Source organism: Hyposmocoma kahamanoa, unplaced genomic scaffold (genome assembly GCF_003589595.1).
Source record: "Hyposmocoma kahamanoa isolate Upper Pololo Valley unplaced genomic scaffold, ASM358959v1 98263, whole genome shotgun sequence".
NCBI classification, from domain to species: Eukaryota; Metazoa; Arthropoda; class Insecta; order Lepidoptera; family Cosmopterigidae; genus Hyposmocoma; species Hyposmocoma kahamanoa.
In genome coordinates, this window is record NW_020655550.1 from 294,483 (window position 1) to 319,851 (window position 25,369).

Below are 25,369 nucleotides of genomic sequence, written 5' to 3' on the forward strand. Positions count from 1 at the left end.
GTAATTAGAGCGGTTCTAACCTTCTTCTTGTCAATGAGCGAGGCAGCGAGCTGACGAATTTGAGCAGCGACTTCGGACTTGTCTCCAACGGACGCGCCACGTTCCCTCAACGACTGCAGTGTGGCGAGGTCCCCGCGTAAGGCTCCTTGCAGTTCCCGGAGAGCGTTCTTCCACTCATTCCAAGCGCATACTGCCTTCTCCAATGAGAGCAGCTCGTTAGACGTGCTGAAATAATTTAAAATAATTTATTATTAAAGATGTATATCATTTGTAAAATGTAACTTTTTCAAAGTCGGGATTTATTCTTTTATACCAAGAGACGGGGCAAACTAGTCGTGCGCCTGGTGGTAGGCGACACACCTGTCCATAGCAGTTGCAGTGCCACTCAGAGCTTGTAAACGCAAAGATCCGTAGAGCACTGCCACTGCGCCCGTCATAAGTTGACAAATCCCATGAGTCTGTAATTGCACTGGCACCCTTAGCCTTCAAAACCGGAACACAGCAATGCTCACGTTACTGCTTGGCGGCAGAAATAGGCAAGGTGGTAGTAATCACTTCCCAGGACGAACACTTTCACAAATAGCTCTACTGCTACTAAAATGCAACAGGATGCATTTATCGCATCCATAGAACGATGTTACAAAAAGTGAACAACCTTGAGGACAATAAAAGCTTGCTAATCTTTGTAGTTTATATGCATTCGTACAGTTATTGTTGTCAATTCTTTTTTTCTCAAAAAATTTTCACTATGTCACTTGATGGTAGATCGCAAAAATCGTTAGGTCATGTTTTCACTTCGCCTTTAAGTACTATATAGGTTGGTAAAGGACGACAAATTGCAGTGGTACAAATGTAAAAGTGGACCTTGTCAAGTCATATTCAGTTGGTTTTTGGTTTATGGATTGATTTAGAAGTGAAATAGGTAAGTTACCGTTGATAAGCATCGTCCCAAGCAGCTAGCAACGCCGTTAAGTCGGCTGCCATTCCGTGCTCATACGGCTCCATATCGCTGAGCATACGACGCACTGACAGTGTCACCTTCAACATCGCCACTTTGTATTCCAACAGGTAAGACAAACGCTCCTGGAAACACATTGCATTTTCTTTATTATTATCTTATCATCTTTTATTTATTTTTATTCCTAATATTTTGTATTTTATTGGCTAATATACCTTTAGATTAAATAATAAACGAAAAAGTACCTGTAAGGATTCTAGTCTATATCAACAGAGCAGGGTGGTGTGGGCCAATCTCACTAAGAGATACATCGAAAGTTACCTTAAGCTCATCGATCCTCCTGTTGAGCTGTGTACGTGTATGCGGTTGAGACGCGCAGTCACCGGGCTCGCAGATTTCTTCCAGCGCATCGCGCAGCGTGCCCATCTCGCGGCGCAGTCGCCGGTACTTGCTGCATCGTGACTCTGCCGCGCGTAACGCGGACCATCTTGCAGACACGACTACAGAAAGATAATAAAATTTACTTATTGCGGCCACAGAATGATTCGTGGCAAGACATCCATTACGTTACATCTATCTCCGAAAGCTCGCCGCATCACATCGCCTAAGTGCTGTTGTGTTTCGTAGCTCTGTTCTTCACTACTTCATAAGTTCATATCGAGGGTTCAAACCTAACAAGCGTGTGAACTTCCGTAAAATGAGATTTCTAACTCATTATAGTGTTCTTTTCATAGCCATTCTAGGTTGGACGCAATATGCAGATTTATAAGTGTAACACAGAAACGGTTTAGTTACCTACAAAAACGACATATTTATCATGGAAAAGTACATGAGTAGTACACTATCATGAGTACAACTAGTTACATGAAAATATTGTCGATTTTATCTCTTCTAGATGGTTGAAATGCATCGTTAACTAAACCGAATTATTCCTTTATGTGACGGCATCATTGAGGCCATGTAAAATGTTGTTTTCAATGTAATCACTAATCGGCTATTGGATCGTTACTTAGCTACGGCGAATACAAATATCCACTAAGTGGGATACCAGTAACACGACCTGACAGTACACCAGACAAGTATAATCAGCAAGCACCGCACACATTAACCCAGTAACAAGTAACAGATCCGTCAGTGCATCAGCCGGCCTACATGCATGCAATACACCTCACGCATTTGATGTACATAAACAAGTGTAACACTTTGATACAGTACACTCGCAATATAGACTGGCCTTCTCTTTTTATAGGAAACTAAACAAACTAAACGTCTTACAACATCTAATCATGAATAGTAATGTTTGAGTTCAGGTAGGTAGGTTATTTAAAATGTGTTATGGCTATAAATATTTATTATTCAGTATCATGGGCACTTTTACATCCTAACTAGCTGGTGCCCGCGACTTCGTCTGCGCAGAATAAGTACTTCGAGTAGCCTACCTACTGTACTATATTCACTTTCATAGTTTTATTGGTTCTCCATATAAAGTTTCATGTCCTATTTCACTGCCTTCCAGATTATTTTCGTGACGTAGCCTATACCTTTCTCTTACCTAGGTCCCATCTATCTTTATACCAAAATTAATCAGTATTGGTCAGCGGTTTAAGTGTAAAAACGTAACAGTTAGAGTTACTTTCGCATTTAGAATATTAGTTTGGATTATAGATGTCATTGCGCCCTTTTGTTAAATATCTCTACCAATACATAATTTGCTTCCTAAACGTATGAAGTGTCAGACACACTGTGTATGTACACTGTGTGTGTACCTATATTTAGTACCGCGCAATTTTTACAAATCCTAGTCTGCAGCTGCTTTAAGTTATAAAAATAGGTCCTAATTTACATCCGATTTGAGTGGAATTTAAAGCAAACTTCAACGCTACTTGTGTGATCTAAATTAGTTCGAAGAAAAAAAAATTAAACCCGTTTTAAATTAACAACGTAAACAACACGGAAGCGGCTGAAAGTGACGCGGACGAAAATAAATGTTTTGTGTTTCTTACATGTTGTTATTAGCCGCAACTTATAACGTGAATTCCAATGGTTGCCTCCAATCAACGCTATAATTAATCAAGTACGACTATTGCATAATTCAAACAAAAACCAGTATTAAACGGAGTCTGACATCAGGAACGACAAAATGTTGTATCACTCAACACCCATTAAAGTGAGCCTGTTCTAAAGGAAGAAAAAGTATCGATTTCAACTATAGCTTGGTAACGATTTCACGTTGTTGCCGAGTTGCAGCGGAAATAGATTATGGCGAACGTCTGTAACGAAATTATTGCATGCGTGTTTACTGAAAACAGTCTTTTGCGAAAGTACCGGTTTAGGTGTTCGAAAACAGGTTGACCTGTTTATACATGTACAACTAAACATCTAACTCTAGTAACCACCTATTAGAAAAACCTGTTTGTAGAATCTAAATAGGAGTAACAATAAAATGCATATGTGAGCATAACAAAGTTACCTATATAATACTTTTGGCAAATACGTGGTAACTAAAATTACCTTCGGCCAAACTTAAAATAGCCATTTGAAGTTTATTCGTAGGCGTATCATAGTGTATAGTAGCTATTGTAAATAAGAAGCTACAGCAGACGGGCGTCTAAAATAGCGCCCTAAATGTCATTGGGTCCATGAACTTGTCGGGTTGATCGCAGTACACATGTAATTTTCCTAATTTACATCGAGAGTCAACGCTCCGGCTCGCGAAATCGCAGGCACAGCACAGATTAGGACGGGGGAAAAAGACACTTCTCACTACTTCAACTTTGAGTAGTAAGCAGGCAAATCAAAATGAATTTAGATGTACAAAGTACTCATGGCTTGTATGTTTTGTTAGACACGAACAGCGGAAACTTGCCGGAAATTCATCTTCAAGCGAACAGTGCTGTGACACAAACGAAATACTACAAGCTATTAGGCTTTCCTCGCTTGTAGTTGCTACGGCTTTTGCACCGCTTAGCGCCTGTCCGTTTGCGAAAGCGAAATGGAACGATAAACTTGGGAAATTCTTTATTTTAAATCTATTGAATGAACATTGATTACAGCTTTCTTCTGTCGCAGTTTATCAACGGATAAAATAATGCAGTAAATAGCTAAAGCTACGACACGAAAATAATAAAACTACTCCGTCTTACAATGTTGTTTTCCCTTATAAAGACAAGTTGTAAAATATTCGTTGGCTTTCGATGATAAATATTTATTCTCATCCCATATGTGGAAAAACTGGTCATTACAAAACTCGACAAGCTCGCAGCAGTGAAAGCATACGAATTCAATAAGTTCGCTATTACATAAGCTATCTTCTAAAAGTACCTCTGTGGCCCAACATTAGAATGTAATAGAGGAAAAACAGACTTTCAATATGATATGCTTTCTATAATATTTATTAACGAACGCTATTAGTAGGTATGAGTGGTTTTAAGATAACCACTGATCCTTGCAGAACAATTGTAGGATTGAAAACTCACCCGAATAAATCATCTGAGCGTAATAAATATGAATAGTTCACACTTACTCGACCGACAGTTGCAATGCTAATAAATTGTAATCTTTGTTAACTATAATGTTTATGATCGACTTGGACTCGCTCATGCGCAGGAGTCAACGAGGCGGCAAGGTCGGAAACTGGGAACAGCGGTTGACTAAATTGCAGTATCTATGTTGGAACCACAGCGTAATATCCACTCGGTTCTCGACGCCAGACTTTCCAAAATATAAAAAGAAATGACGGAATACTTTAAAAAATGATATCAAACCGTATATATGGTAAGATACATTTTCTGTGATTGACAACGTAATTAGGAATAAAATATTCATTTATGTAAATTGTTTTTAAATACTAGGGAAATCTGTGTTGTAGGTGCCATGGACACATACATAGACAACCATAAATTACACCCAAACTCACGAGAGAAAAGAAATGTAGGCCATACAAATATTTCTCCCGGTCCGGGAACCGATCCCGGGACCTATGCGTAGCAGACCACGGCACGGCTAGCATGGCCACGGAGGCAGTTAAGTAATTAACCCCAAGCGCGTCCGCGCACTGCATCCGATTCGTATTCGTTCCGTATCGGAGACTAGACAAATCTAGAAAACTCAGACCCACTTTGAATGTCGCTTGTGCACTAAGTCCGATAAAATATGAAAATCGCTTGTACACCTGGAGATCAAAAATGATCCCTGTAACATTTCGAACCATCGTTTCTCAGAATACACACAATAAAAACACCAAGACTGAAAAATTTAATGTGAGCCAACTATAAAAATGACTTCAGATAAACAAACCGTTCAACCAATCAGCCTGTTGCAGTCCACTGCTGGACATAAACCTCCCCCAACTGTACGCCATCGCCATAGTGCCCGACAACAAACCGTTCAGTTGCATTAAATTTCGAAAACATTATTGCAATCATTCAAGGTGCTTATTCATTGGTTCTTGCGTCTATGGTTCTTGCTTTCAAAACTTATAAAACACCCAGGCTTGATTATATTCGTGTTTACTAGTTAAAAGTACCTAAGAGCAATAATGTTCTCAATCCATAAGGATTCAGTTATTTTCAATACAGTAACATATTGATTAGTGTCGAATATCATCAATGTAATGCAAGCACTGTCAATACATTATGTAACTGGGACAGAGAAAAATGAAGCTTATGAAATTGTAATGATATTCAAGTGAGACAGTGGAAATTTTACCGCAGTTAAGTACCTACTTGTTTATGAGTTCGACTGTATGATGAATTTACAAGGTGACCTCGATTTAAACAGAGGCGATCAGGTTGCAATTTAATTAAATCTTTTTGTATTAAGAGCTCTCATGCCAAAAAAGTTTTGACGTTGGCTCCGCCTAAATTTGTGAAACAAGTATATGCCTGAAGTTCGCGTGACATGCGACAGGAGATGTTGAATTTTGCGCATTAAAAGTACCAAATTCGTTTTAGCGGAATAACTCTAAAACTAAAGGGATTAAAAAAAAATCCGTAGTGACAGTCGTCTTATCAATTATCTAACTTTTGTCCTAATAACCTATAGCATTTCGAGGATAAATCGAAAAAAATGTGAAAATTAGAGGTCATTTCGTGATTTTTATCTATCGAGGAAACTTTATTGTTTTATGTTTCTGATTAATGTCTATGCTTGAATATATCGTGTAGATACTCATACAATATTTTATTTTTAACTTTAAAGTGGATATACCCCTCTAAAATCAAATCGAAGATTAGGAATTTTTCCTCTGTTCCCACGTAAGCAAATGACATTTGTGACCACCATCTTATTTTTATACGTCGTTGAAGTGAAGTGAGGCACAAACATCCGAGTCCAACTTGATGGGCCCGAATTAGGCGTTTTGACGTATCTCGTGAAGTTAATACATTTTTTTTTTTATTGATAAAGAAAACAAGATACTGGTAATGAACTTCCCTCGATGAAAAAAAATCAAAAGTTCAGTATTTTTTTTTTACTACGTTACGCTACGAAAAATCAATTTTATTCGATTGTTAATAGAGATACTTTAATGTTAATTTTCTCTCCCGTGTTCGTAACAAATACGAAAGAGGATTGAGTTTATTTCACTGTAAGAGAGTATATTTTATATATAAAATGTAAATGTTTAAATATCAAATATAGAAAGGGCTAGACGCGGAGAATTTCATTATCCGCGTTTAACCCACATGCTTCAAAACCTGCGCAACCATGATACCATTCGAGTCTAGTACCGTTGCGCGACTGCCCAGTACAATATCTCCTATCCTGCATGAACTGCTTCAGTCATCCGTGCGATTAGCGACGCGTAGATGGCAGAAACATAGATATTGAAAACGTATCTATCGATTTAAATGTTTTAAAAAATTCAAAAGAGTTGCCATTTGATTGTTACAAATTTTCGAAGTAACTAATGAAGATTAAGTTCCCTTAATGTAATAATCTTTTAACATCATCTCTGGATTTTAAAACGTTTTCAACGCGATCATTTAAAAAAATCAGAGGATGCAATCGACAACCTGAAATAGTTGAAAAATTTTTCTTCGTGTAGCGTCAGGTTAGGATAAAACGATATGAAACTTTCATTTAAAATAGGTTGCACTAAGTATCGTCTTTGCCTTTTTTTATATGACGTCTCAGTTTACGGTACAACACCTACAGACAAGTGCTTCCACCACGCCATTCTCAATCAATGTTGATGCCAGACTGCCGCTCGCACATTTGCTGCCATGTGAATGCTTGCACCGCGTTCTGTGGTAACGCACGTTTATGTGAACTTAGCCTAACATGCCTACGCTTTACATTCCAATTTGCTAACGCTATCCGCATATTAAACCATCATTTGGGAGTTAGAACATAACGGCAGAACCGGAACTTACGCCGTGAATGAAATTATAAATGACGTAACCCATCGGTTCACGTAAGCGACCGAATGAACAGTTCATCAAAAATCCAATTAACACTTTTATTCTGTAGCGACAATAGAGTTTGTGTAATCTTAGTTGAAGGAACTCAACGACGAGCTCAATATATTTCTTTAATTCTGTGCGACAAGAGCGTATTTGTAAGTAGACAGAATTCATAAGTAAATATCTTGTAGATATTATTAGGGTAGGATTTATAGAAAGTATTTTCGTAATTAAATATTTTTTACGTTAAATTAAAAATTTAAGATCACTGAATGTGTTTATTTTCGTTTCAAATAATCGGAATAGTCAAAGCTAAGATCAGAGAACCATGCTTAATACTCGTAAGTATATAGTTTCATTAAATATTGTCGTGAGCATTTCAAGAGATAATTCTATAATTTAGATAATTTAACATTTAAAAAATTATGCCTACTTGCCATACATATCTGTTATTGAAATATATAAAAATATAGTCAACACGTATAGGTAAGTTTTTCTTGGAATAAGGGTCTAATTCAAGTCTAATTTTTTCTATAAATAGGGGAAAAACGACTGCCTGTTACATTCACATTGCAACATGTCGGCGGAAGATAATGATCGAGTTGCGGCCGAATGTAAAAAGTCTAATGTCTGCGCCGAAGTGACCTACTCACGGCTTATTATGATGCTGTCGCGCTAATTTTAGAACTAGTGCTCCTTTTCAATCTCAGTTCGGTTGCGGAACTGCAGCTTTATTTATCTGTTGTGCAAACTATCAATAGTTTACTCGAGTTACTATGAATACAACATCTCGCTATGGGTAAACGTTCTTGGTAAAAGTGATATTTAACATTCTGCACAAGCGACATGATAGTAAATTATCTAATTGTAAAGTATCCAATTAAAATTATACGTTTACATTATTACAATACGTTTTCTATATTGCAACCTTCATACCTACATAAGTCAATAGTAAATGGAAAAATAGTTCTAAATGTCAATAATTTGTAACCGGTACAATCAATGAAGTATGCCTAATTGAGATAGCCACATGAAATAAAGCAGCCTTTTTTATGTTACGTGATGAAGGCAGACAACTATTTTATAAAGCATCTAACTAGACGCACCCATACACTTGAGCTTTATTTACCGTTAGGCTCGGTTGGGCATATTATTTACAATTACTTTTATATGAGCAACCAAGTAATTACGTACTATAATAATATATGTCATCTCTTACACATATCTACACGTAACAACGACAAACGTTTTATTACGAAAAATACTAAGGAATAGGATGGCTGCTTACAAATTATACAAGTATCAGCATAGATAAAACGATAACGACTAGAAATCAGCGGATGCTAATATTGTTGACGGGCCGTGGGTGCGCGTCCGTTCGTAGGCGAACCAGCCCACTGCGCAGGTCAAGTCCTTTGCTTCTAACAAAGTATAATTATATACAAAGCTAGCATTTGACTCTTTTACGGGTATGCATCTCATTTATGCTAACAGCAAATCATCCGGTATACAGTAGGTACATAAAGTAATATATTCATTTTTTATTATTATATGTATATTTTCATATTCATTCGAATATATAATGAATATGTAATATATAATATCAGATTATATTACAGATACGAGCGTGTACCCGTGTGTGTGTAAACCCTTGTATTATTTTTAAAAGTCAATGTTTTTCTTTTGTGCAGAGTTCTCTTTAACTGACACTTAACATTTGTAAGTTGAAACGTTTTAATCGTTTTAATAGTTGGTTTTAATCGTAGCAATGAGATAGACAAAGGCCATGGTAGCCTAATGGTTTGATCTACCGCCTCTCAAGCAGAGGTCGTGGGTTTGGATCCGGGCTCAAATCTCTAGACTTTCTCGGAATTTTTAACATTGTATTCATTGAGCGAAGAATAATGGCAGGCTTTTGTGGTTGTCCACTTTTATACATGTAACGATTATACTTACGTCTAGGTATTAAAGTTGTCTCATTCTATATAATAATACATCGTCATTGTAATATATCGTCGCCTTACTTTCTCAAACTCATGTCTTAAAGCACAAAGTTACTGAAATGCAAACAATGGATTGTATATACAAATGTACGCTGATTTCACATCGCATTTCCTTATATTTACACATGGTTATCATCTATTCTTCAAGTAATGCATCCAAATTAACAATCTTGATAGGATACGGGTTTGAGAAAGTAACGCATCGATATTACATAGATTGAGAATTATAATAAGGGAACTGATAGGGACAAAAAATCTTTACTGTAATAGCGACGTTATAAACTGTGAAACATACTCACCAACAACCTCGTCGTTGTTTGAATTGTCTAACATCTTCAGTTCTGTTTGTAACTAGCACCGCTTAGGAAGTAGTACGCTTGGAAAATTTCACTTAAATATTCACTCTCACTTAAAGTTACTATAGTTAAAATGTCATCATAAGAGTTCTCAGACTTTTTACTAACTTGTATCAAACCGAACTATCTGCAGAATACAACAATGTTATATTAAATTCATTGACAGACTTGAGATGCAATAGACATCTTTCACTTTAGAAAGAGTCTAATTAAGGTAATGATTGTTATCTAACGAGAGAACGGGATGGCACATACGAGGTTATTTGCGTCACAATGATACCCCTGATATCTCTATCAATCTGAGATCTTAAACAATAGCTAGTCCTTGCAAATGCAAAGTTAGAGTTGAAATAAAACGATAGTACTGTAGATACGTTTTGGGAAAAGATAGTTACTTATAACAATTCTTTTGTTATTATTAATTGAAACAGATTCGTAACTGTATTTATTCGAAAACATAAACAAATAGAAAAATTATAATAAATATTGCATTTATAGATCTGTGATATGATAACGGTAAACGAGATGAACCAGAAAAGCCGGTCTGATAAACCGTTAGTTTGATCGCCACAATTAATAAAACAATCCTTAGTGTTGCAACAAAAGACATCATGGTCGACACTTATATTATGAATCATAATTAGATGACCAAAACCTAAACGTAGAAATGTTTATGAAATGTCAGTGTCAAAATGTAAATGCAGATGTGCTCAACCTTCTTTCAATTTTTACGGAATTGTAAAAGAATGTTCATATTTTCTATGATTTTAATTATCTATCACAAAATATTACCAAAAACTACAATCATTTAAAAAACGCACTAAAGGGATAAAAAGAGAGTTCGAGAACCGAAGCTCGAATGACATTTACGACACGGTAAATGGTGGCACAAAAATGTTTTTGATTCCGATTGTGTTGTCGGTGTAATTCAATTATTTATTTTTTAAAGATAGTATTTTATTATAATTACTATATTAAACGAAATTAAGTAAAAATATAGCAGTATATTGCAAAATGTGAATTCTTCTAAGTTTCATCAGATTACAGCTTGAAAAGCGTTCTGAACGTTCTGAACTACTATTTAAAATTTAATTTTTTTGCTCGGTTATCCCTATGTTTGTTTGAACGTCTAATTATGATTCATACTATAGGTTCATATACATCTAGATTGATCTAAATAGCAGGGCAACTGATAAGTCTGGGTTTACAAAGATGTAATCTAAGATACCGCCTTTGTTGAACAAGCTTGTGCTACTTGATAAACTATGGCAGAGTATATATTTTAGTACATAAAGAGAAAAATGTAAAGGTTTTTACCAAATGACTGACATCAATCTAATTTTTGTTATTAATTTTTTACACCAAAAAACTTAATAGTGAAATTTGTACTCGGTACCAATTGAGAAATCATTCTGTGAAACCAATAGTGAGTAGTGACCATAGTGACCAGCTCGTAGTGAAACTGAGATAATACTCGTATGTGATTGAGTGAGGTAGTCCGGTTACTTTCATTTACACACACGAGGTACTACCTACCAGATCGATTAGCTCTAAACATGGAAAACTGAATAGGTGATAAGTCTTCTAACCGGTACAACCTTCTCCAGTTTTCACACCGACAACAATGAATTTAATAAGTACTAGTAAAAGAGAGTGGTATCAAAAGATTTGTCGACAAATGGCTACAGATTTGCTCGAACCTTTGGCGATCGTCTTCTGTCACGCTCGGTTTTATCGATCGTTACTGTTGCCTATTAGCGATCGAATAGATATCAGGGTTAAAATTACCTATATAAACAAATTTAAATTTCAAGATGTCGATCGACAAAAAAAATGCACCGCCGATCGTTTGTGCCTTACACATTTATTCGATTTTCTCTGATCACACGCGTCGATCGCCAAAAAATATGACATTGATCTGATTGTCTATCTCTCAAGTATTTACTTGATTTTGTCTGATCACACATGTCGATCGACAAAAAAAATGACGTCGATCGTCATAAAATGTTAAACGTCATCGTCGCAGCCAGATTATAATGGATTATAAAAGCAAAGATATATATTATTTTATTGATATTGCGCCTTTTACACAATTCGATGGTTATTAACGACAATAATCGTTGATAGTTCGACCGTGACATGACGATCCAAAATCTGTACGATAAATAAATGCTAACTACCCACAACACCACACCTTATAAGGTGTGTAGCAGTGTCTCATCTTTAACACAAAGGAGCGCCTGTTATACGTGACCACGGAATAAGTTCACACGGCAGCGGCGTTTCAAAGTCGTTGATGGTAAGCCAATACTTAACCAGCATATTTACTAGAGGATTGAGAATTTACTAGATTCCATAGAAATATCCTTCAACCAAGGTCCTCATTAGTGAGTAGCCTACTCCAATTTGTAAGAATATATTACGGAGTTTTATAACAGGACCTATGCCTTTATAATTTTTAAGCGAACTAGTCGAACGCCAATACAATTTTCTTCAAACGATATGGTTAAGAAAATTGCCATAATAAGCGGTTTCACCGCAAAATTAAAAACTTTCACAGAGAAATTCTTAACGCTTAGCTAGATAAACTACTTGGCAATAAAAATTGAACTGTTTTCTTGTGCTGTTAGGGACAATTTCAAGTAAACTGTAATTTACGTGTAGTTGACCGAACGGCGGTATTTTGTTAAAGCCTATGTATAGACCTTCAAGCAATTTTGAAAGAGAAACTTGTTACGCAACTGCATCTAACATTACGAAACTATAATTGTACTAAACTAGGAAATTATTTGTATTCTTCGGTAAAGTACTACTTCAAACTAGGATCCATTCGTCGCAGAAGAGCTCCTTGTAAAAGAGTTCATACAGGTACTGCCTACTTACCTATTTCTGCTGCCAAGCAGTAATGTGAGCATTACTGCGTTCTGGTTTAGGGTAAGGGAGTTGATGAAATTACAGACACACGGGACATGTCAACTTATGTTTCACGGTGGCAAGCGCGGTGACAGCGCCCTCCATGTGTTTATTATTTGTTATGGACAGGCGAGGCGTGTCGCTTACCACCAGGCGCATGATATGTTTGTCCCGCACTTAGCATAGTAATAACACTATAATTTGCCACTATTAGAAAAAGATAACTTGCGACAAGTTATCTTTTTCTAATAGTGGCAAATTGACTAAAATTATATAATATTGAATAAAATTGACTATGTTACACTGTACTTTATTTTGGGAATAACGTCATTGCAATTTACTTAGTGTGTTCGTTTTTCTGAAGGTTTGCTTTACGTAAATCCATTAACCATTTATTTGTTTTACTTAAATGAAACATTCGTTTTACAAAAAATCATGTAAATAGAACATTATAATGACCTATTTCAAACTATCGGGCAAAACTTTAATAAAATTGGGTAGCTCTTAACAGAACTTGTGAGTACATTAGATTGTTTTCGATTTTTTTTTGTGACATCAAGTGCCGGGACGAACAAGTAATTGGAGGTAGAATGCGAAAAAAAATAATTTTGTTATTACGTCAATTTGGAAATCATGATTTAAAAAGTTATACTTATTACCAATTTAGAAAATTCTAGTCTGTAAGGCTACATGACAACAATAAACTGTTGGTCAAGGTCTTCTTTAAAGAGAAGTTTAGGCCGTAGTCGAACTCTAAATCGCAATGCAAAAAATTTACTTACAATTATGCTCGAGTTATTTATATTTATTATTTTAATAGTTAGATGATATTGTGTTTTGAGATTCGTGCTCGCAGCTGGCAGCCACCGTATGATAAACAGTCTAGACTTGTTAGTGAAGGTCATATGAACAAGTATTAAAAAAAAGTAACGTTCGATCTTCGAACAATATCGAGTAAATCTAGCATTATTGTTACAATTTGGAACACGTCTGCATCTTACATTTAAAATGCAACCCACATTAACCGCAGCGAAAGTGTGAAACTACTCGTGCGCATCCAATTTCTCACATGGTTTAAGTAGAATTTATACAAAAAACTTATTTACTTTTCTAAATGGTTCTAGATTTTGCGATAAACAAAAACAACGCTCTAACATAAAAAAGAATCTCTCAGTTGTAACAGAACATAGCACTGATATGAAATACGTGAATTAAATCAATTCCCGCCGTAAACACCGATCACTCACGACATAAAATGTACAACGACAGGCGCGTCTGTCGCCCGCGCTGCGTACAACTGGTCTACCGTGTGTTCAACAGTCCCACAGTCTCTACCTACTCGCCAATATGAACAAAAGCGCTTCAAGCGGTTAATCTATATCAGGCTCATCAAACGACGTATTGCGACTGATTCTTAAAGCGCTGCTTTGAGGCACCCATTAAACAACATACCTATACGAAATTTAATGATATCACCTTCAACATGAATGAATAATAAGTCGGATTATTTATAGACGTCTAGTCTCTAAATGAATCTTTCGTAATTCATTGTCTAAGGAGAACACATCATAATAAATTGTCATAACTTATTATTTATGTCCAAAGAAGTTGTCTTGTTTCATATTCTCTTTATATGTAAATTCAATAAAATCCTTAGAAGTTGGAAAAAAATTGGTTTCCATAGTCTAAGATAAAACCAAATTTTAGGAAATGTCAACTAATTAATTACGTAATGTCAGTTAGAGCTCATAATAGAAATCAGTAAGTGTTATTTTGCGTTGGTGTTTCGAATGTAGTCGTCATAGCAATGACTTTGATTTTTTAAATGTCGAGAATGTACGTTAGGACTGCATTTAGGGCAATTATTAAAATGAGAAAAGAATAAAGCACTTACTTTCGAATTTAATCTCCTTCAACGTAACTAAGGAACTCTATAAACGGGGGATCTGCAAGCAATTTTAGACAATTGTAAATAGCCAATAAATTGATGTCCTGATTGGCTGTCGCGAGTTTATCAAAGGTTTTGACTGACAAAGCGCTATACTACGTACACAATATGTTACGTATACAGTAACACGCCAGTGTACATGTCACAAACACATTCTTGATGATTTCGTTTCGAAACCAATAAGTAACCAAGAAAAGTACGTGGAGTCATATTGAGTATTATCAACGGCCCCAGATAGAAGCAATGTGTTTTAGATAACCTTTTCCATGGCCTTGCGACAGTTGGCGCAAGTGCAAATAGGCGACGCGAGTTGCGTTTGCGCACACTACAATGCCGAAGAATGCACTGCGGCCATTTGCATTACGTATTTATGTTTACTGCGCTGCTGATAAACCTTAGAAATTTTTGCTTATTATAAGTACAATTCCGTGCAGTAGTACGTTACATTTAGCAAAATTATTACCAAATAATAACCAGAGACGTTTGTTGAAATTCAAGTTGTATTTTATAAATTAAACGTTTGAAAAGGTTTAAATTTATATTCTCTACAAAAGACAATTTTGAATTTAGTTATGTCCAGGCATGCACAGTACTATGTATTTCGATGTAAATACTGGTATTACGTAAGTAAGAACATTTAAAGGCAAAGAAAGATGCCGCGTTGTCGTCGGAGTAATTTGTACATTACATAGCTATCCACCAAGAACAATTAATTTTATAAAAATATTTGTTCATATAACTATACACAACTGTTTCAATCAACTGAGTGTGTGTGAGTATCGTGCGTAAGAAAACCATAAACAAATTATAAATAAAATGCAAATTCTCTACTTACGTTTTCGTGAATACAAAGGCTTATTTACTTCACGAACAAGAATGAAAACCCTGCTAGTCATAACCATTGTGAAATGCGACTAATTCTTCTGGACATCAAAATTATACTGACACGAAATATTTATTAGGTACCTGTTTAGTGCATAGCGGTGTTTATTTTCCGTTTTTTCATCTCAAGACATGATGTCATCGGAGTCAAAACTATGTACTTATCAAGTAACAAACAAAATTAGATACAATTGTCGCGTTATTGACGTGTTTAACGCTTCGCAACTATTTCATTTCTGTAATTGAGCGTAGGAAAATCTTTGCAGAGAATCATGTTCTTATTCATATTCGTACTTATTTATGCCGATATCTGTACATATTAGCAAAACAGAATGCGAAAGCAAAAAGAACTAATGTTTCACGACTACAAAAATCAGAATATTTTCTTTAGTTTTATAAAATAATGTTTTACTTTTTTATCTCGTTATAACGTTTCCTAACTTAACAGTAAATGTATTAAAAAACGTTTTAAATCATTCCATTGTGAGTTGAATATAAAAAGGTAAAAGTAGCTTGTCCACACTTTCGGGTTAGCGAAACCGTTCCGCTTTCGTAGGCAGAAATAGACGCAGATGAGCGAATGGGTGTGCGATCGCCCGCCGTGTCGCCGTTTCCGGGAGCGCGCTTAGGGTTGCCGTACTTTCTTTACACTATTTTAATCTTATTGACACAACACAACAAAAAAAAAATCTAAAAAAACATATATATTATCGAAGGTCGAGCCAAGCTGATCATTATGTATTTAAAATATTTATATCACGTCCGTACGCAGTGACACCTCTAGAAACTACCGTATCGTACAGGATTTCAATTATAATTTCAAAGCAAAAACACAAATGAAATTGAAATGCAACGTGAATCAGAACCCTACTCCAATATCCAAACTGGGAAGATATGGCGTCACTAAGCTCGGAGCTGTCGTTCCATCATTGCTAAAATTATGGCATCAAAAGAACGTGATATGACGGATTGAAGTTCATGTCCTGTTAATTAACTCCCCTCCATAGCGGTGTCATAAATATCCTCAAAAAAGATCATTGGTCCCGGCTGAATACTTTTTTATTTATGATGTCATATATTTTAATAAAACTTTAAATCCTGTAGATGATTTTCAATTTATCGGTTACACCGTGTTGCTCTGTTGACGTCGATGTAGCTCACTACAAATATAGCATCAGCCTTCATCGCGACCGAGATTATACAATGTCTTCGTGCGAAAACCGGTTGCAACCCGAGCAAAGAAACTGCGGTTGACAACCACCGTATTGTAGTATTTTCGCAAGAAACAAGACACTTTGAAATGCTTACTGTGACCTTAATCGTATTCGACGGTAAAAAAATTATAAATCTAGCTATTGCGAAGTAAGTTTCCAGATTTATTAAATTAATTATTACCTTTGATGTCCCGTTGCAAGCCAGGCGACAAAGTGCCTCCAGCTAACGCAGCGTCCAGAAGATTGACGTTTTCGCGGCATCGTGTTATTATCTCCGTCTGTGTACCGAAAAAAAATATTGGAAAATTCGACTGCGTAGTTCCAAATATAACCTCTCTGTGTAAAACAAAGCTTAAGAAGCTGTGCTAGATTGGCAAACATTGCATAAAATAACAGCCAATTTTTGTGAAAGTTAAACTTTTCCAAGTGACTCACTTATAATGTCCTTTACTAGTTTCTATTTTCTTTCAATAGCACACCATGACACAGCACTAAACACTAGTCTTAAATGGTATCACTAAACTCAGTGCACATGCATTTCATAGCTTTCTAGCGAACTTCATGCGGCATCACTCTTTGGTTAAATCATGTACAATTTCGTATAGATATGTATAAAATATAGAATTTTTTAATTCAAGAAAATTTAATTCCTATAATAAGAATTTTTCTTTTAAAAAGACAAATTTATAACGTCTCTAGATACAATAAAGAACAAACAGAAAAACCAAAGACCCAAAACAGATAAATTTAGATAATAATAAAAATACGTAAATAAAAACGAGAAGGTACATAATGCGTAAAGAACTTAACATCGCATAAGTAGTTGTTGATAGAGAAGGGTGTTAATTGACTGAAACTCCATATTTAGTTTTTCAATTAATGCATTTATTCTTTGACAAAATTACACAACAATCACTTTATTTTTTTAAACACTTTTGTATAGACGTGGCTATCAATTAACAACCTGGCCCTATTCAACATAAAGCCTAAAATAAGTATTATATAAATGTAAACTATAGTGAGAATTTGAAAGAGTTCAGTCACAACCCCAATTCAATTAGATATGTAGGTAACCGTTATGCAATATTGATAACAACAAAAATATAAAGGTTGTCAGTAAATGTACCTATAGGAAATGAAACTATTTTTCCGGATTTAAATCGCGTATATTTGTTTTTTCAAATAAACCGACGTTTCGGGCCCTTTACAGGTCCCATGGTCACGGTTGACTGAGGTGGTACAGTCTTCAACCAGTTATGTCTAATATTAATGCAAATCACCCTAATTTTTCACTATAGTTACAATAGTTATTAATTAAATACCCTATTTTTAATTTTACAAAGAAAACATTCCAATTTACGCTACATTAAGTTTTACAAATTATTTTATTGAATGAATTTTTATTAAGTTTAAAAAATTAGGTGAAACGTCGGTTTGTTTGAAAAACAAATATACGCGATTTAAATCCGGAAAAATAGTTTCATTTCCTATGTGTAACAATCGCGAAAACCTAAGAACTCGATAGTAAATGTACGTACTAATAAAAACATAAATCGATATCACTTGATGACAAGATCCTATTTTGAGAGATATTAAAACTATTCCGCTAGTATGGACCTAGTACCGTTAGACGTTTCAGTTGATTATACCGAGACGTCTCTTAAAATATGCACACTGGTAGTGGTAACTCTAAGTATAGGTACAAAAGATCTCTCATTTACTATATAGCACCGCGCCATCTTATTATTACTTCGAAAGTATGAGCCTACAAGTTACCCTTGATCTAGCACCAAGTTATCACCACCGATAGACGAGGATGATTTAAAAAAGGAAAAATATAAAGTAGTTAGTACAAATATGACGATCACACAAAACGAAAAACTGTTAGTGATAAACAAAAGTAAACTATAAAGAATGGAACATAAATATGTAAGACAAAATGTGTCAAAAACGAAATAGGGTGTCGAACACGACAGGTTCACTTAACAACAACATTAAATTGATTATTAAATATGTAGTATTTTACTATTAATTTGTTTTAAGGATCCATAAACCATTAAAGTGAAACTGGCATGATTACGGTAATAATAAATTAATAAGTTAGTAGTGTTTGAGGGATTAATTTATACTCCGTTCATCAGATTTTGTAGTCTTTATATATACTTGCAATTTGTACATGAATCACCGTTCAAATATACGAATTCGCATCACCGAATTATTTTAATCCGAATTGTCAAATTAGTGCCATTTCAATAATTGCTAATCAGAAAAATTATTCGGGACTCGAAATCTGACAATCGCAGCGTACTTAATACGAATACTTACATAAATAAGTATAAATATCACATAAGCCCAAGCCAAATGTCATTGTAAATGTATGAATATTATTATTAGGATTGAGAAGGCGGCTACTGCTAGACAAGTTTTGGCTCGCAAGCATGCAGGGCGCCGTGTAGCCGCGCACAGCGGGCTGTTGTCCTCCGCCTCCGAATAGCTACTACTGAAATCAGTATCGAAAGTCCTTACGTAATCGAAAGCGTGGAGTAAATCCGGGGACGCATCTTGCCGGGCCATGAGGGCCTCCGCTGCTTCCAATTGTGAGCTCGAGCGCCTGATGAGTGACCTTACTTCCTCCGACTCAGAGTCCGAGTCTCCCCAATTCCGTCGACTGTGCTTCTTGGGGCTTGAAGACTCGCCTTCTGAATCGGCACTCTCTGTCGATCGTCGACGCAATTCAGACAATGCGATCTTTTGGAGTTCAGACTCCCCGTCTTTCTCAGCGTTTCTTCGACGTCTGTTCAATGAATCTAGAATGTCAGGTCTATTGTTCACCTCTGTATACTCTAATGAACTATTCACTTCGTCACTGGTCAAATTGGAGCTGTGACGTCTCCGGCTCAAAGCTTGAATGTTCAGTAAGTCGAATTCTGGCGAGCGCTTGTTCTTTCGCTCATTTTCGGATGCTTTGCGCCGACGTACGCCGTCGTTGCTCTCGATACTAGTATTGTTTCTAGATCTCTCTAGGCTATCAAGCAGAGATTTTTTGCGCTCAGCGCTAGACATTGATTTTTTAGGCTTTCGAGACGGCGTTTCAACGGGGGACGTCCTTGTAGGGCGTTTGTGGCGGGGCAGACTTCTCTCTCGCGATAGTTCGGACGGCTGTCGCCGGCGTCGCGTTCCGCTAGGGCTATTCTCGTTCTCAGGCTGAGCGGACAAACTCGAACAGCAGTCGGACTGCGAGTCGAGGTACGTGCGGTAGTCGTCGCCGAACTCCAGCAGGCGGCGCGCTGCATCCGAATCCGGGGCTTCGGAATACGGCTCCGAGTTGTATTTCTCCTGTAGACAAGTGAATAACAATACATTAGTTCACGAAAGCACCATTGACGGTAAGAAATTCATTCGCTTGCTATTTATTAGTCTCATAGAAATCAAACGCATACCTGATAAGGGTCCCACGCTTGTTCCGAAAATGAGCTGTGCTCTTCTGTACCGGCGGTTACACTCTTGTCAATGTCGGAATCCTTATCTATGCTTAAGTCCCATAGTCGGTTAGGATCTCCTAAGCTAAGAGCGAGGAATGTTCTCTCCCTCTCCGTGCTCCTCCCTACCCGAGGTCGTACTTGTCCACCCGCCGGCCCGAGTTTGAAGCTCGGTGCTACAGTCTCCTGTTCATTTTGTTCGGGGATGGCACTGTCTGGTTCTCTGGTAGAAATGTGGGTTTTTTCGATACTTTTACGGAGATTTGCGATCGTAGCCAGCGATTGTTTCATGAGCTCCTCGTCACTGTCATTGCCCGACGTAGATGTTGTGTCGAACCTGATAATGCAATTTATACTGTTGATTCCAAAATAAGAGTAACTTCGTGTAACTAATCGTATTTGTTATGGTATTACGCGACAGTATTTCTTATGCGTAATAATGTTTCTTGTGATTATAAAATAACCACGATCATATGGTCAAGTTATATTATGTCAATAAATGAAGTTATGTTATAAACAAAGTGGGTTTTGGATATTTAGTCAGTACCAAACGATCTAATAGAATAACCGACCTATTTTTTCTACTGGTGGCAGGGTCACTGGCAGCACTTCTCTCGTTTTTATCTTCAATTTCGGGACTGAGGCGGCCGCAGAACGAGAACGACTTGACCAAACGTTCGCGACGCCCCACCGATGTATTATGGCTACGCAGCTTGAAGCGCTTCCGGCGTAACCAGCACTGCTTGTCGTTCGTTTCCACGCACGATGTGCATGCTTCAGTCATCGTATTCGTGCTTGAAACGTGCCCCTGTTATGCAAATCCAAGTTTATATATGCAGCTACACATAGGTCATAAAATTAACAAATTTTTATGCAATATATCTATACCCTCACCAATCACATATTATAGATTAAAACATCAAATGCACAAGAAGTACTTATAGGTAAAACCCGTCCCCGAGGGAAACGTTAGATTGAGTGAAGAAAATGTGGAGCCTTTACCATTTCAGTTACAACTTCAGCGTTTGAGTTAGAGTTTAAAGTTATATGGTTAAGAGGCGTATACAGCCACTATACCTGCACAGTGGTAGCACTTCCTCTAAGTTTGGAATTAGAGTTGGCTGGCGTCACCCTTTGTGGTGAGGCCAGGGTGTTCAAAGCGGACTCCGATATGGACATGTTATGCGACATAGCGGCAACGTCACTGGCCGTGGGCGTGGCCACAAGAGACGTGCCTGCGCCACTCAGCTGCGACAGACAGGAGACGGACCACGGCCGCGCGCTGTTGCCAGCTCGTTTCTTGCGAAGTTGCACCTGTGTTAGAGTTAGACAGTGCACCTCAACCGAAGTGTTAAAACACAAAGACGTCTAATTTGTTTCCTCCGCAGAAATATCACAAGTTTTTTAAAGAAATGAAAACTATAGCCCATTTGTTTAGGTACTTAACTAAGTGTAAACAATCTTGATACATCTTTTTATTGAAACACATGCTTTACAAATCAATAGGTATAAAAATAGGCATGCAATTTCATATGAAGCTAAGTATTTGTATTTTGTATTTGAAGGTAAGGGAAAATCATTTTATAAATGTATATTTCATTAAATAGACATCTCAAGATTGTTTACATTTAGTTAAGTACCTAAACAGATGGACTATAGTCCTTTTCAGTAAATGTAGGTTAAAGAAAATAATAGGGGTTAAAGTATGAAATTGCCGATTTGTACTGAAAACCTAAATTGTTTATTTTTTAAATTTTTAACAAATTTATTTAATCAAAATAGTTGCCATTATTATCTATACATTGCTGCCATCTAATGGGAAGGTTATTAATGCCTTTGCGATAGAACTCCGACGATCTAGACTGCACAAACTGTGTGAAAGCATTTTGTACTGCCTCCTGGGAAGAAAACTTCTTGTCACGTAGATAATTGTCCAAATCACGAAAAAAATGGTAGTCCGTTGGAGCAAGGTCTGGTGAATACGGAGGATGACGAATGGTTTCTAACTGCAGTTCCTGAAGGGTCAAAATGGTTTCTCGTGCTGTGTGAGGTCTCGCGTTGTCGTGGAGCAATAATGGTGAAGATCGATTCATGAGTCGGGGCTGTTTTACTGCTAGTTTTGTCAACATGGTTCGGAGTTCGGCACAATAGACATCTGCCGTTATTGCTTGACCAGATCGGAGAAATCACTAACACCATGCTGAGACCACCAAACAGTTACCATTACCTTTTTATTGGTAAGTTTTGCTTTAGGACACTGTTGTGGCATTTGACCTGGGGTCAGCCATTGCATTTTTCTTTTCCGGTTATCATAAAGAATCCACTTTTCATTACATGTTATAATTCGATCCAATATTCCTTCATTTCTGTACCGGTTCAACAAGGCAACACAAGTTTCAACACGCGTTTCTTTCTGCAGATCAGTCAAATCATGAGGCACCCATTTTTCGTATTTTTTTATTTTATTGATTTGACGCAAGTGAGTCAATATTGTGGGTAAGGTAACGTTAAACCATGCCGCTAATTCCTGGGTAGTTTGACTAGGATCGGCTTCCACTATCTCTCTTAATTCATCGTTATTCACCTGTGTGGGCGGTCTTCCTCGTGGCTCGTTCTTTAAGTCGAAATTTCCATCACGAAAGCGTTTAAATCAAAATCGCACGGTGCGTTCATTAGTAGACCCCTCTCCAAACGCAGCATTGATATTGCGGGCTGTTTCTGCCGCGTTAGTTCCGCGTCGGAACTCGTATTCAAAAATCACTCGAATTTTCGCAGTATCCATCTTTCTTGTCTAAATTGAATAACAAAAACAATTGAAAGTCGATATTCAAATGTTTCAAATTTAAAAAAAATCACAGAAACCATTTGAAAAAAGTTTCATTCGAAAACCTCAAACCATGAAGATTCTATGAAAATTCAAAGAACTTATTGCAATAAAACGGCAATTTCATACTTTAACCCCTAATATTAATAACTTATGAATGAAATGTTTGGTAAAATATATTTATTTCACTAACGAGTGCTAGACATAGAATTTGTTAAACGTAGTTGTTAAACATAGAAGCCTGTTGTGTAGACAAAACTGATACCTAATAATGTTACCTTAGCGTGGTGGGTGGGTGTGACGGTACAAGTGGAGGTACTCATGTCCATTGACGAGTGCAAGTTTCGTTCTTCAGATGTTAAGGAGGTGTCCACTTCGCTTTCTGTCGTATATTCACCCGAAGCATCATAACTTTCAGTGCCCTAGACGGGAAATAATAATGATTATGCACAACGATCTACGAAGCAACAATGCAAAATCAATCAGTACTGCGTGACGAACAGTCACTTTTTGAACAAGATCCATTATGTTAAAATTATTCATACCTGATTACTGTCGTTTTTATCATCGTTGCTCTGATTTAACCACTCTTTGATTCTCGACATCTTGGCACGGCTCGCAGTCTTTCCATCTTCCTCGAACAATAGCGGCTTGATATTTCTGGAACTCTTTTTCTTTGCCATGTGCTGTTGTGCTTGCTTTTGTACCAGTTCTTCTGCCTGAATCACTAACTTTTCTATATCCTTGCTTCTCGTATTCTGATCAACGCGTAAAAGATCTGGAGTACTCGATTCTAATTTCAGTTTAGGAGACGGTGGCTTGTCGTGTTTGTCTTTCTTGCTGTCAATGGGCAACTCACATTGAATTTCAACAGACGATGTCATTATGTCAGTGGAGTCTTCGTTTGCAATCTTGGGACCGCCGACGTATGTCCATTCTTCCTCCGAGGATTCCTCTTGAGACTTTTCATCGGTTTCGATCATTTGCCTATCCGAGTCAGTATCGTGGTGTCTGAAGTAAAAGGTAGCACAATTTTTGGATTTTCTGTCCGTTTGGTTGAACTTCGAAGTATCCACCGGTTTTTTCCTTTGTGTCACCGATGGTGGAGTTTTTATTTTGTCTTCAACGTTGGAGTTTTCGTGCTTAGGAGAGTCGTGCGCGTTGGGGCCTGTAACGATGAGTAGGTGATGTGAAATAGTCACTGAACAATCACAGCAAAATGCGCGCATGTTTATTTGTTTGTAAATCATCGGAATTTCTCAAACAATACATGTATGTACTTGCAGCATTATAGAAGCCATTGTTTTGCAGCTCGGATCAATCGATACCAGATACTTTTCAATATTGTGTGTGTGTGTGTGTGTGTGTGTGTGTGTGTGTGTGTGTGTGTGTCTGTATGTGTGCGATATAATTGAAAGCTTATTATCATTTTATTGTTCGGTTAATAGTTGTGAACGCGTGAGGTCAGTGATAATATGTGAGGCGCACTATAAGTTTCCGGAACGAATAAGAAAAAAATACTATAAATGGTCAGAAATTAATTTATTGTTTCTCAAAATATTCTCCGTTAGTGTAAATGCACTTTTTCATACGAATGAACTAATTTTGAAAACATTTATGCCACTCCGCCGTGACAAACTCTGAAACATATTTTTCATGCTCTTCAACAGCCCCTTTAGGTGATGAAAATCGTTGAACGCGTAATTGGTTCTTAATTTTTTGAAATAAATAAAAGTTACAAGGTGCTAGGTCGGAAATGTAAGCGGGATTCCTCATAAGGTCAACGTTGTTCACTTTCAAAAAATGATTTGTCAGTTTGGCCGTGTGAGAACTGGCTTTACCTGGGTGCAAGATGATACGGCGTTTACGTTTATTTTTACCGAGTTTGTCAATAACTTCCGGCAAACAAATGGTCGTGTACCCATCACTATTCACGGTACAACGATTCTCCAAAGCAACAGTAGCTACGTGTCCAGTTTTATTAAAAAAAGAAGCAATCATCCGCTTAGAGGCACTTTGCACGCGCGCCACTTTGGTTGGTTTCGGCTCATCTCGAAAGACCCACACGCTCGATTGCTGCTTTGTTTTGGGATCGTAATTACAAATCCATGTTTCGTCACCTGTTACTATGTCCCACACCAAATTTGACGCCCCTTCGTTGAATGTGGTAAGCATGGCATTGCACTAAGTGACGCGATCCATTTTTTGAGCCTCAGTCAAATTGCGTGGGATCCACCGAGAGCACAGCTTTTTCACACGCAAATGTTTGTGTAGTATCGATTGTATTTAACTCATGCCTATGCCTAAAGATGCCCGAATCTCATGGTATTTCACATGCCTGTCTGTTTTGATCATACGGTGCACAGTATCGATGTTTTTGTTGTTCAC

At 37.0% G+C, this 25,369-nt stretch overlaps 1 protein-coding gene across 3 annotated transcripts in view; it reads right to left on the bottom strand.

The window, feature by feature from the left end:
- Window positions 1–25,369, bottom strand: part of LOC113238815 — a 261,299-nt gene that overhangs the window by 5,797 nt on the left and 230,133 nt on the right. For 2 of the 3 annotated variants that reach the window (XM_026475661.1, XM_026475660.1), the window contains 10 exons: window positions 23,527–24,149; window positions 23,260–23,403; window positions 21,235–21,471; window positions 20,730–20,965; window positions 20,119–20,494; window positions 19,205–20,014; window positions 16,860–16,956; window positions 1,280–1,458; window positions 932–1,083; window positions 21–225 (listed from right to left, as the gene is read on the bottom strand). In XM_026475661.1, coding sequence (XP_026331446.1) covers window positions 21–225; window positions 932–1,083; window positions 1,280–1,458; window positions 16,860–16,956; window positions 19,205–20,014; window positions 20,119–20,494; window positions 20,730–20,965; window positions 21,235–21,471; window positions 23,260–23,403; window positions 23,527–24,149 — 3,059 coding nt within the window. The remainder of the gene's footprint in view (window positions 1–20; window positions 226–931; window positions 1,084–1,279; window positions 1,459–16,859; window positions 16,957–19,204; window positions 20,015–20,118; window positions 20,495–20,729; window positions 20,966–21,234; window positions 21,472–23,259; window positions 23,404–23,526; window positions 24,150–25,369) is intronic. The other variant, XM_026475662.1, reaches the window with a different exon arrangement.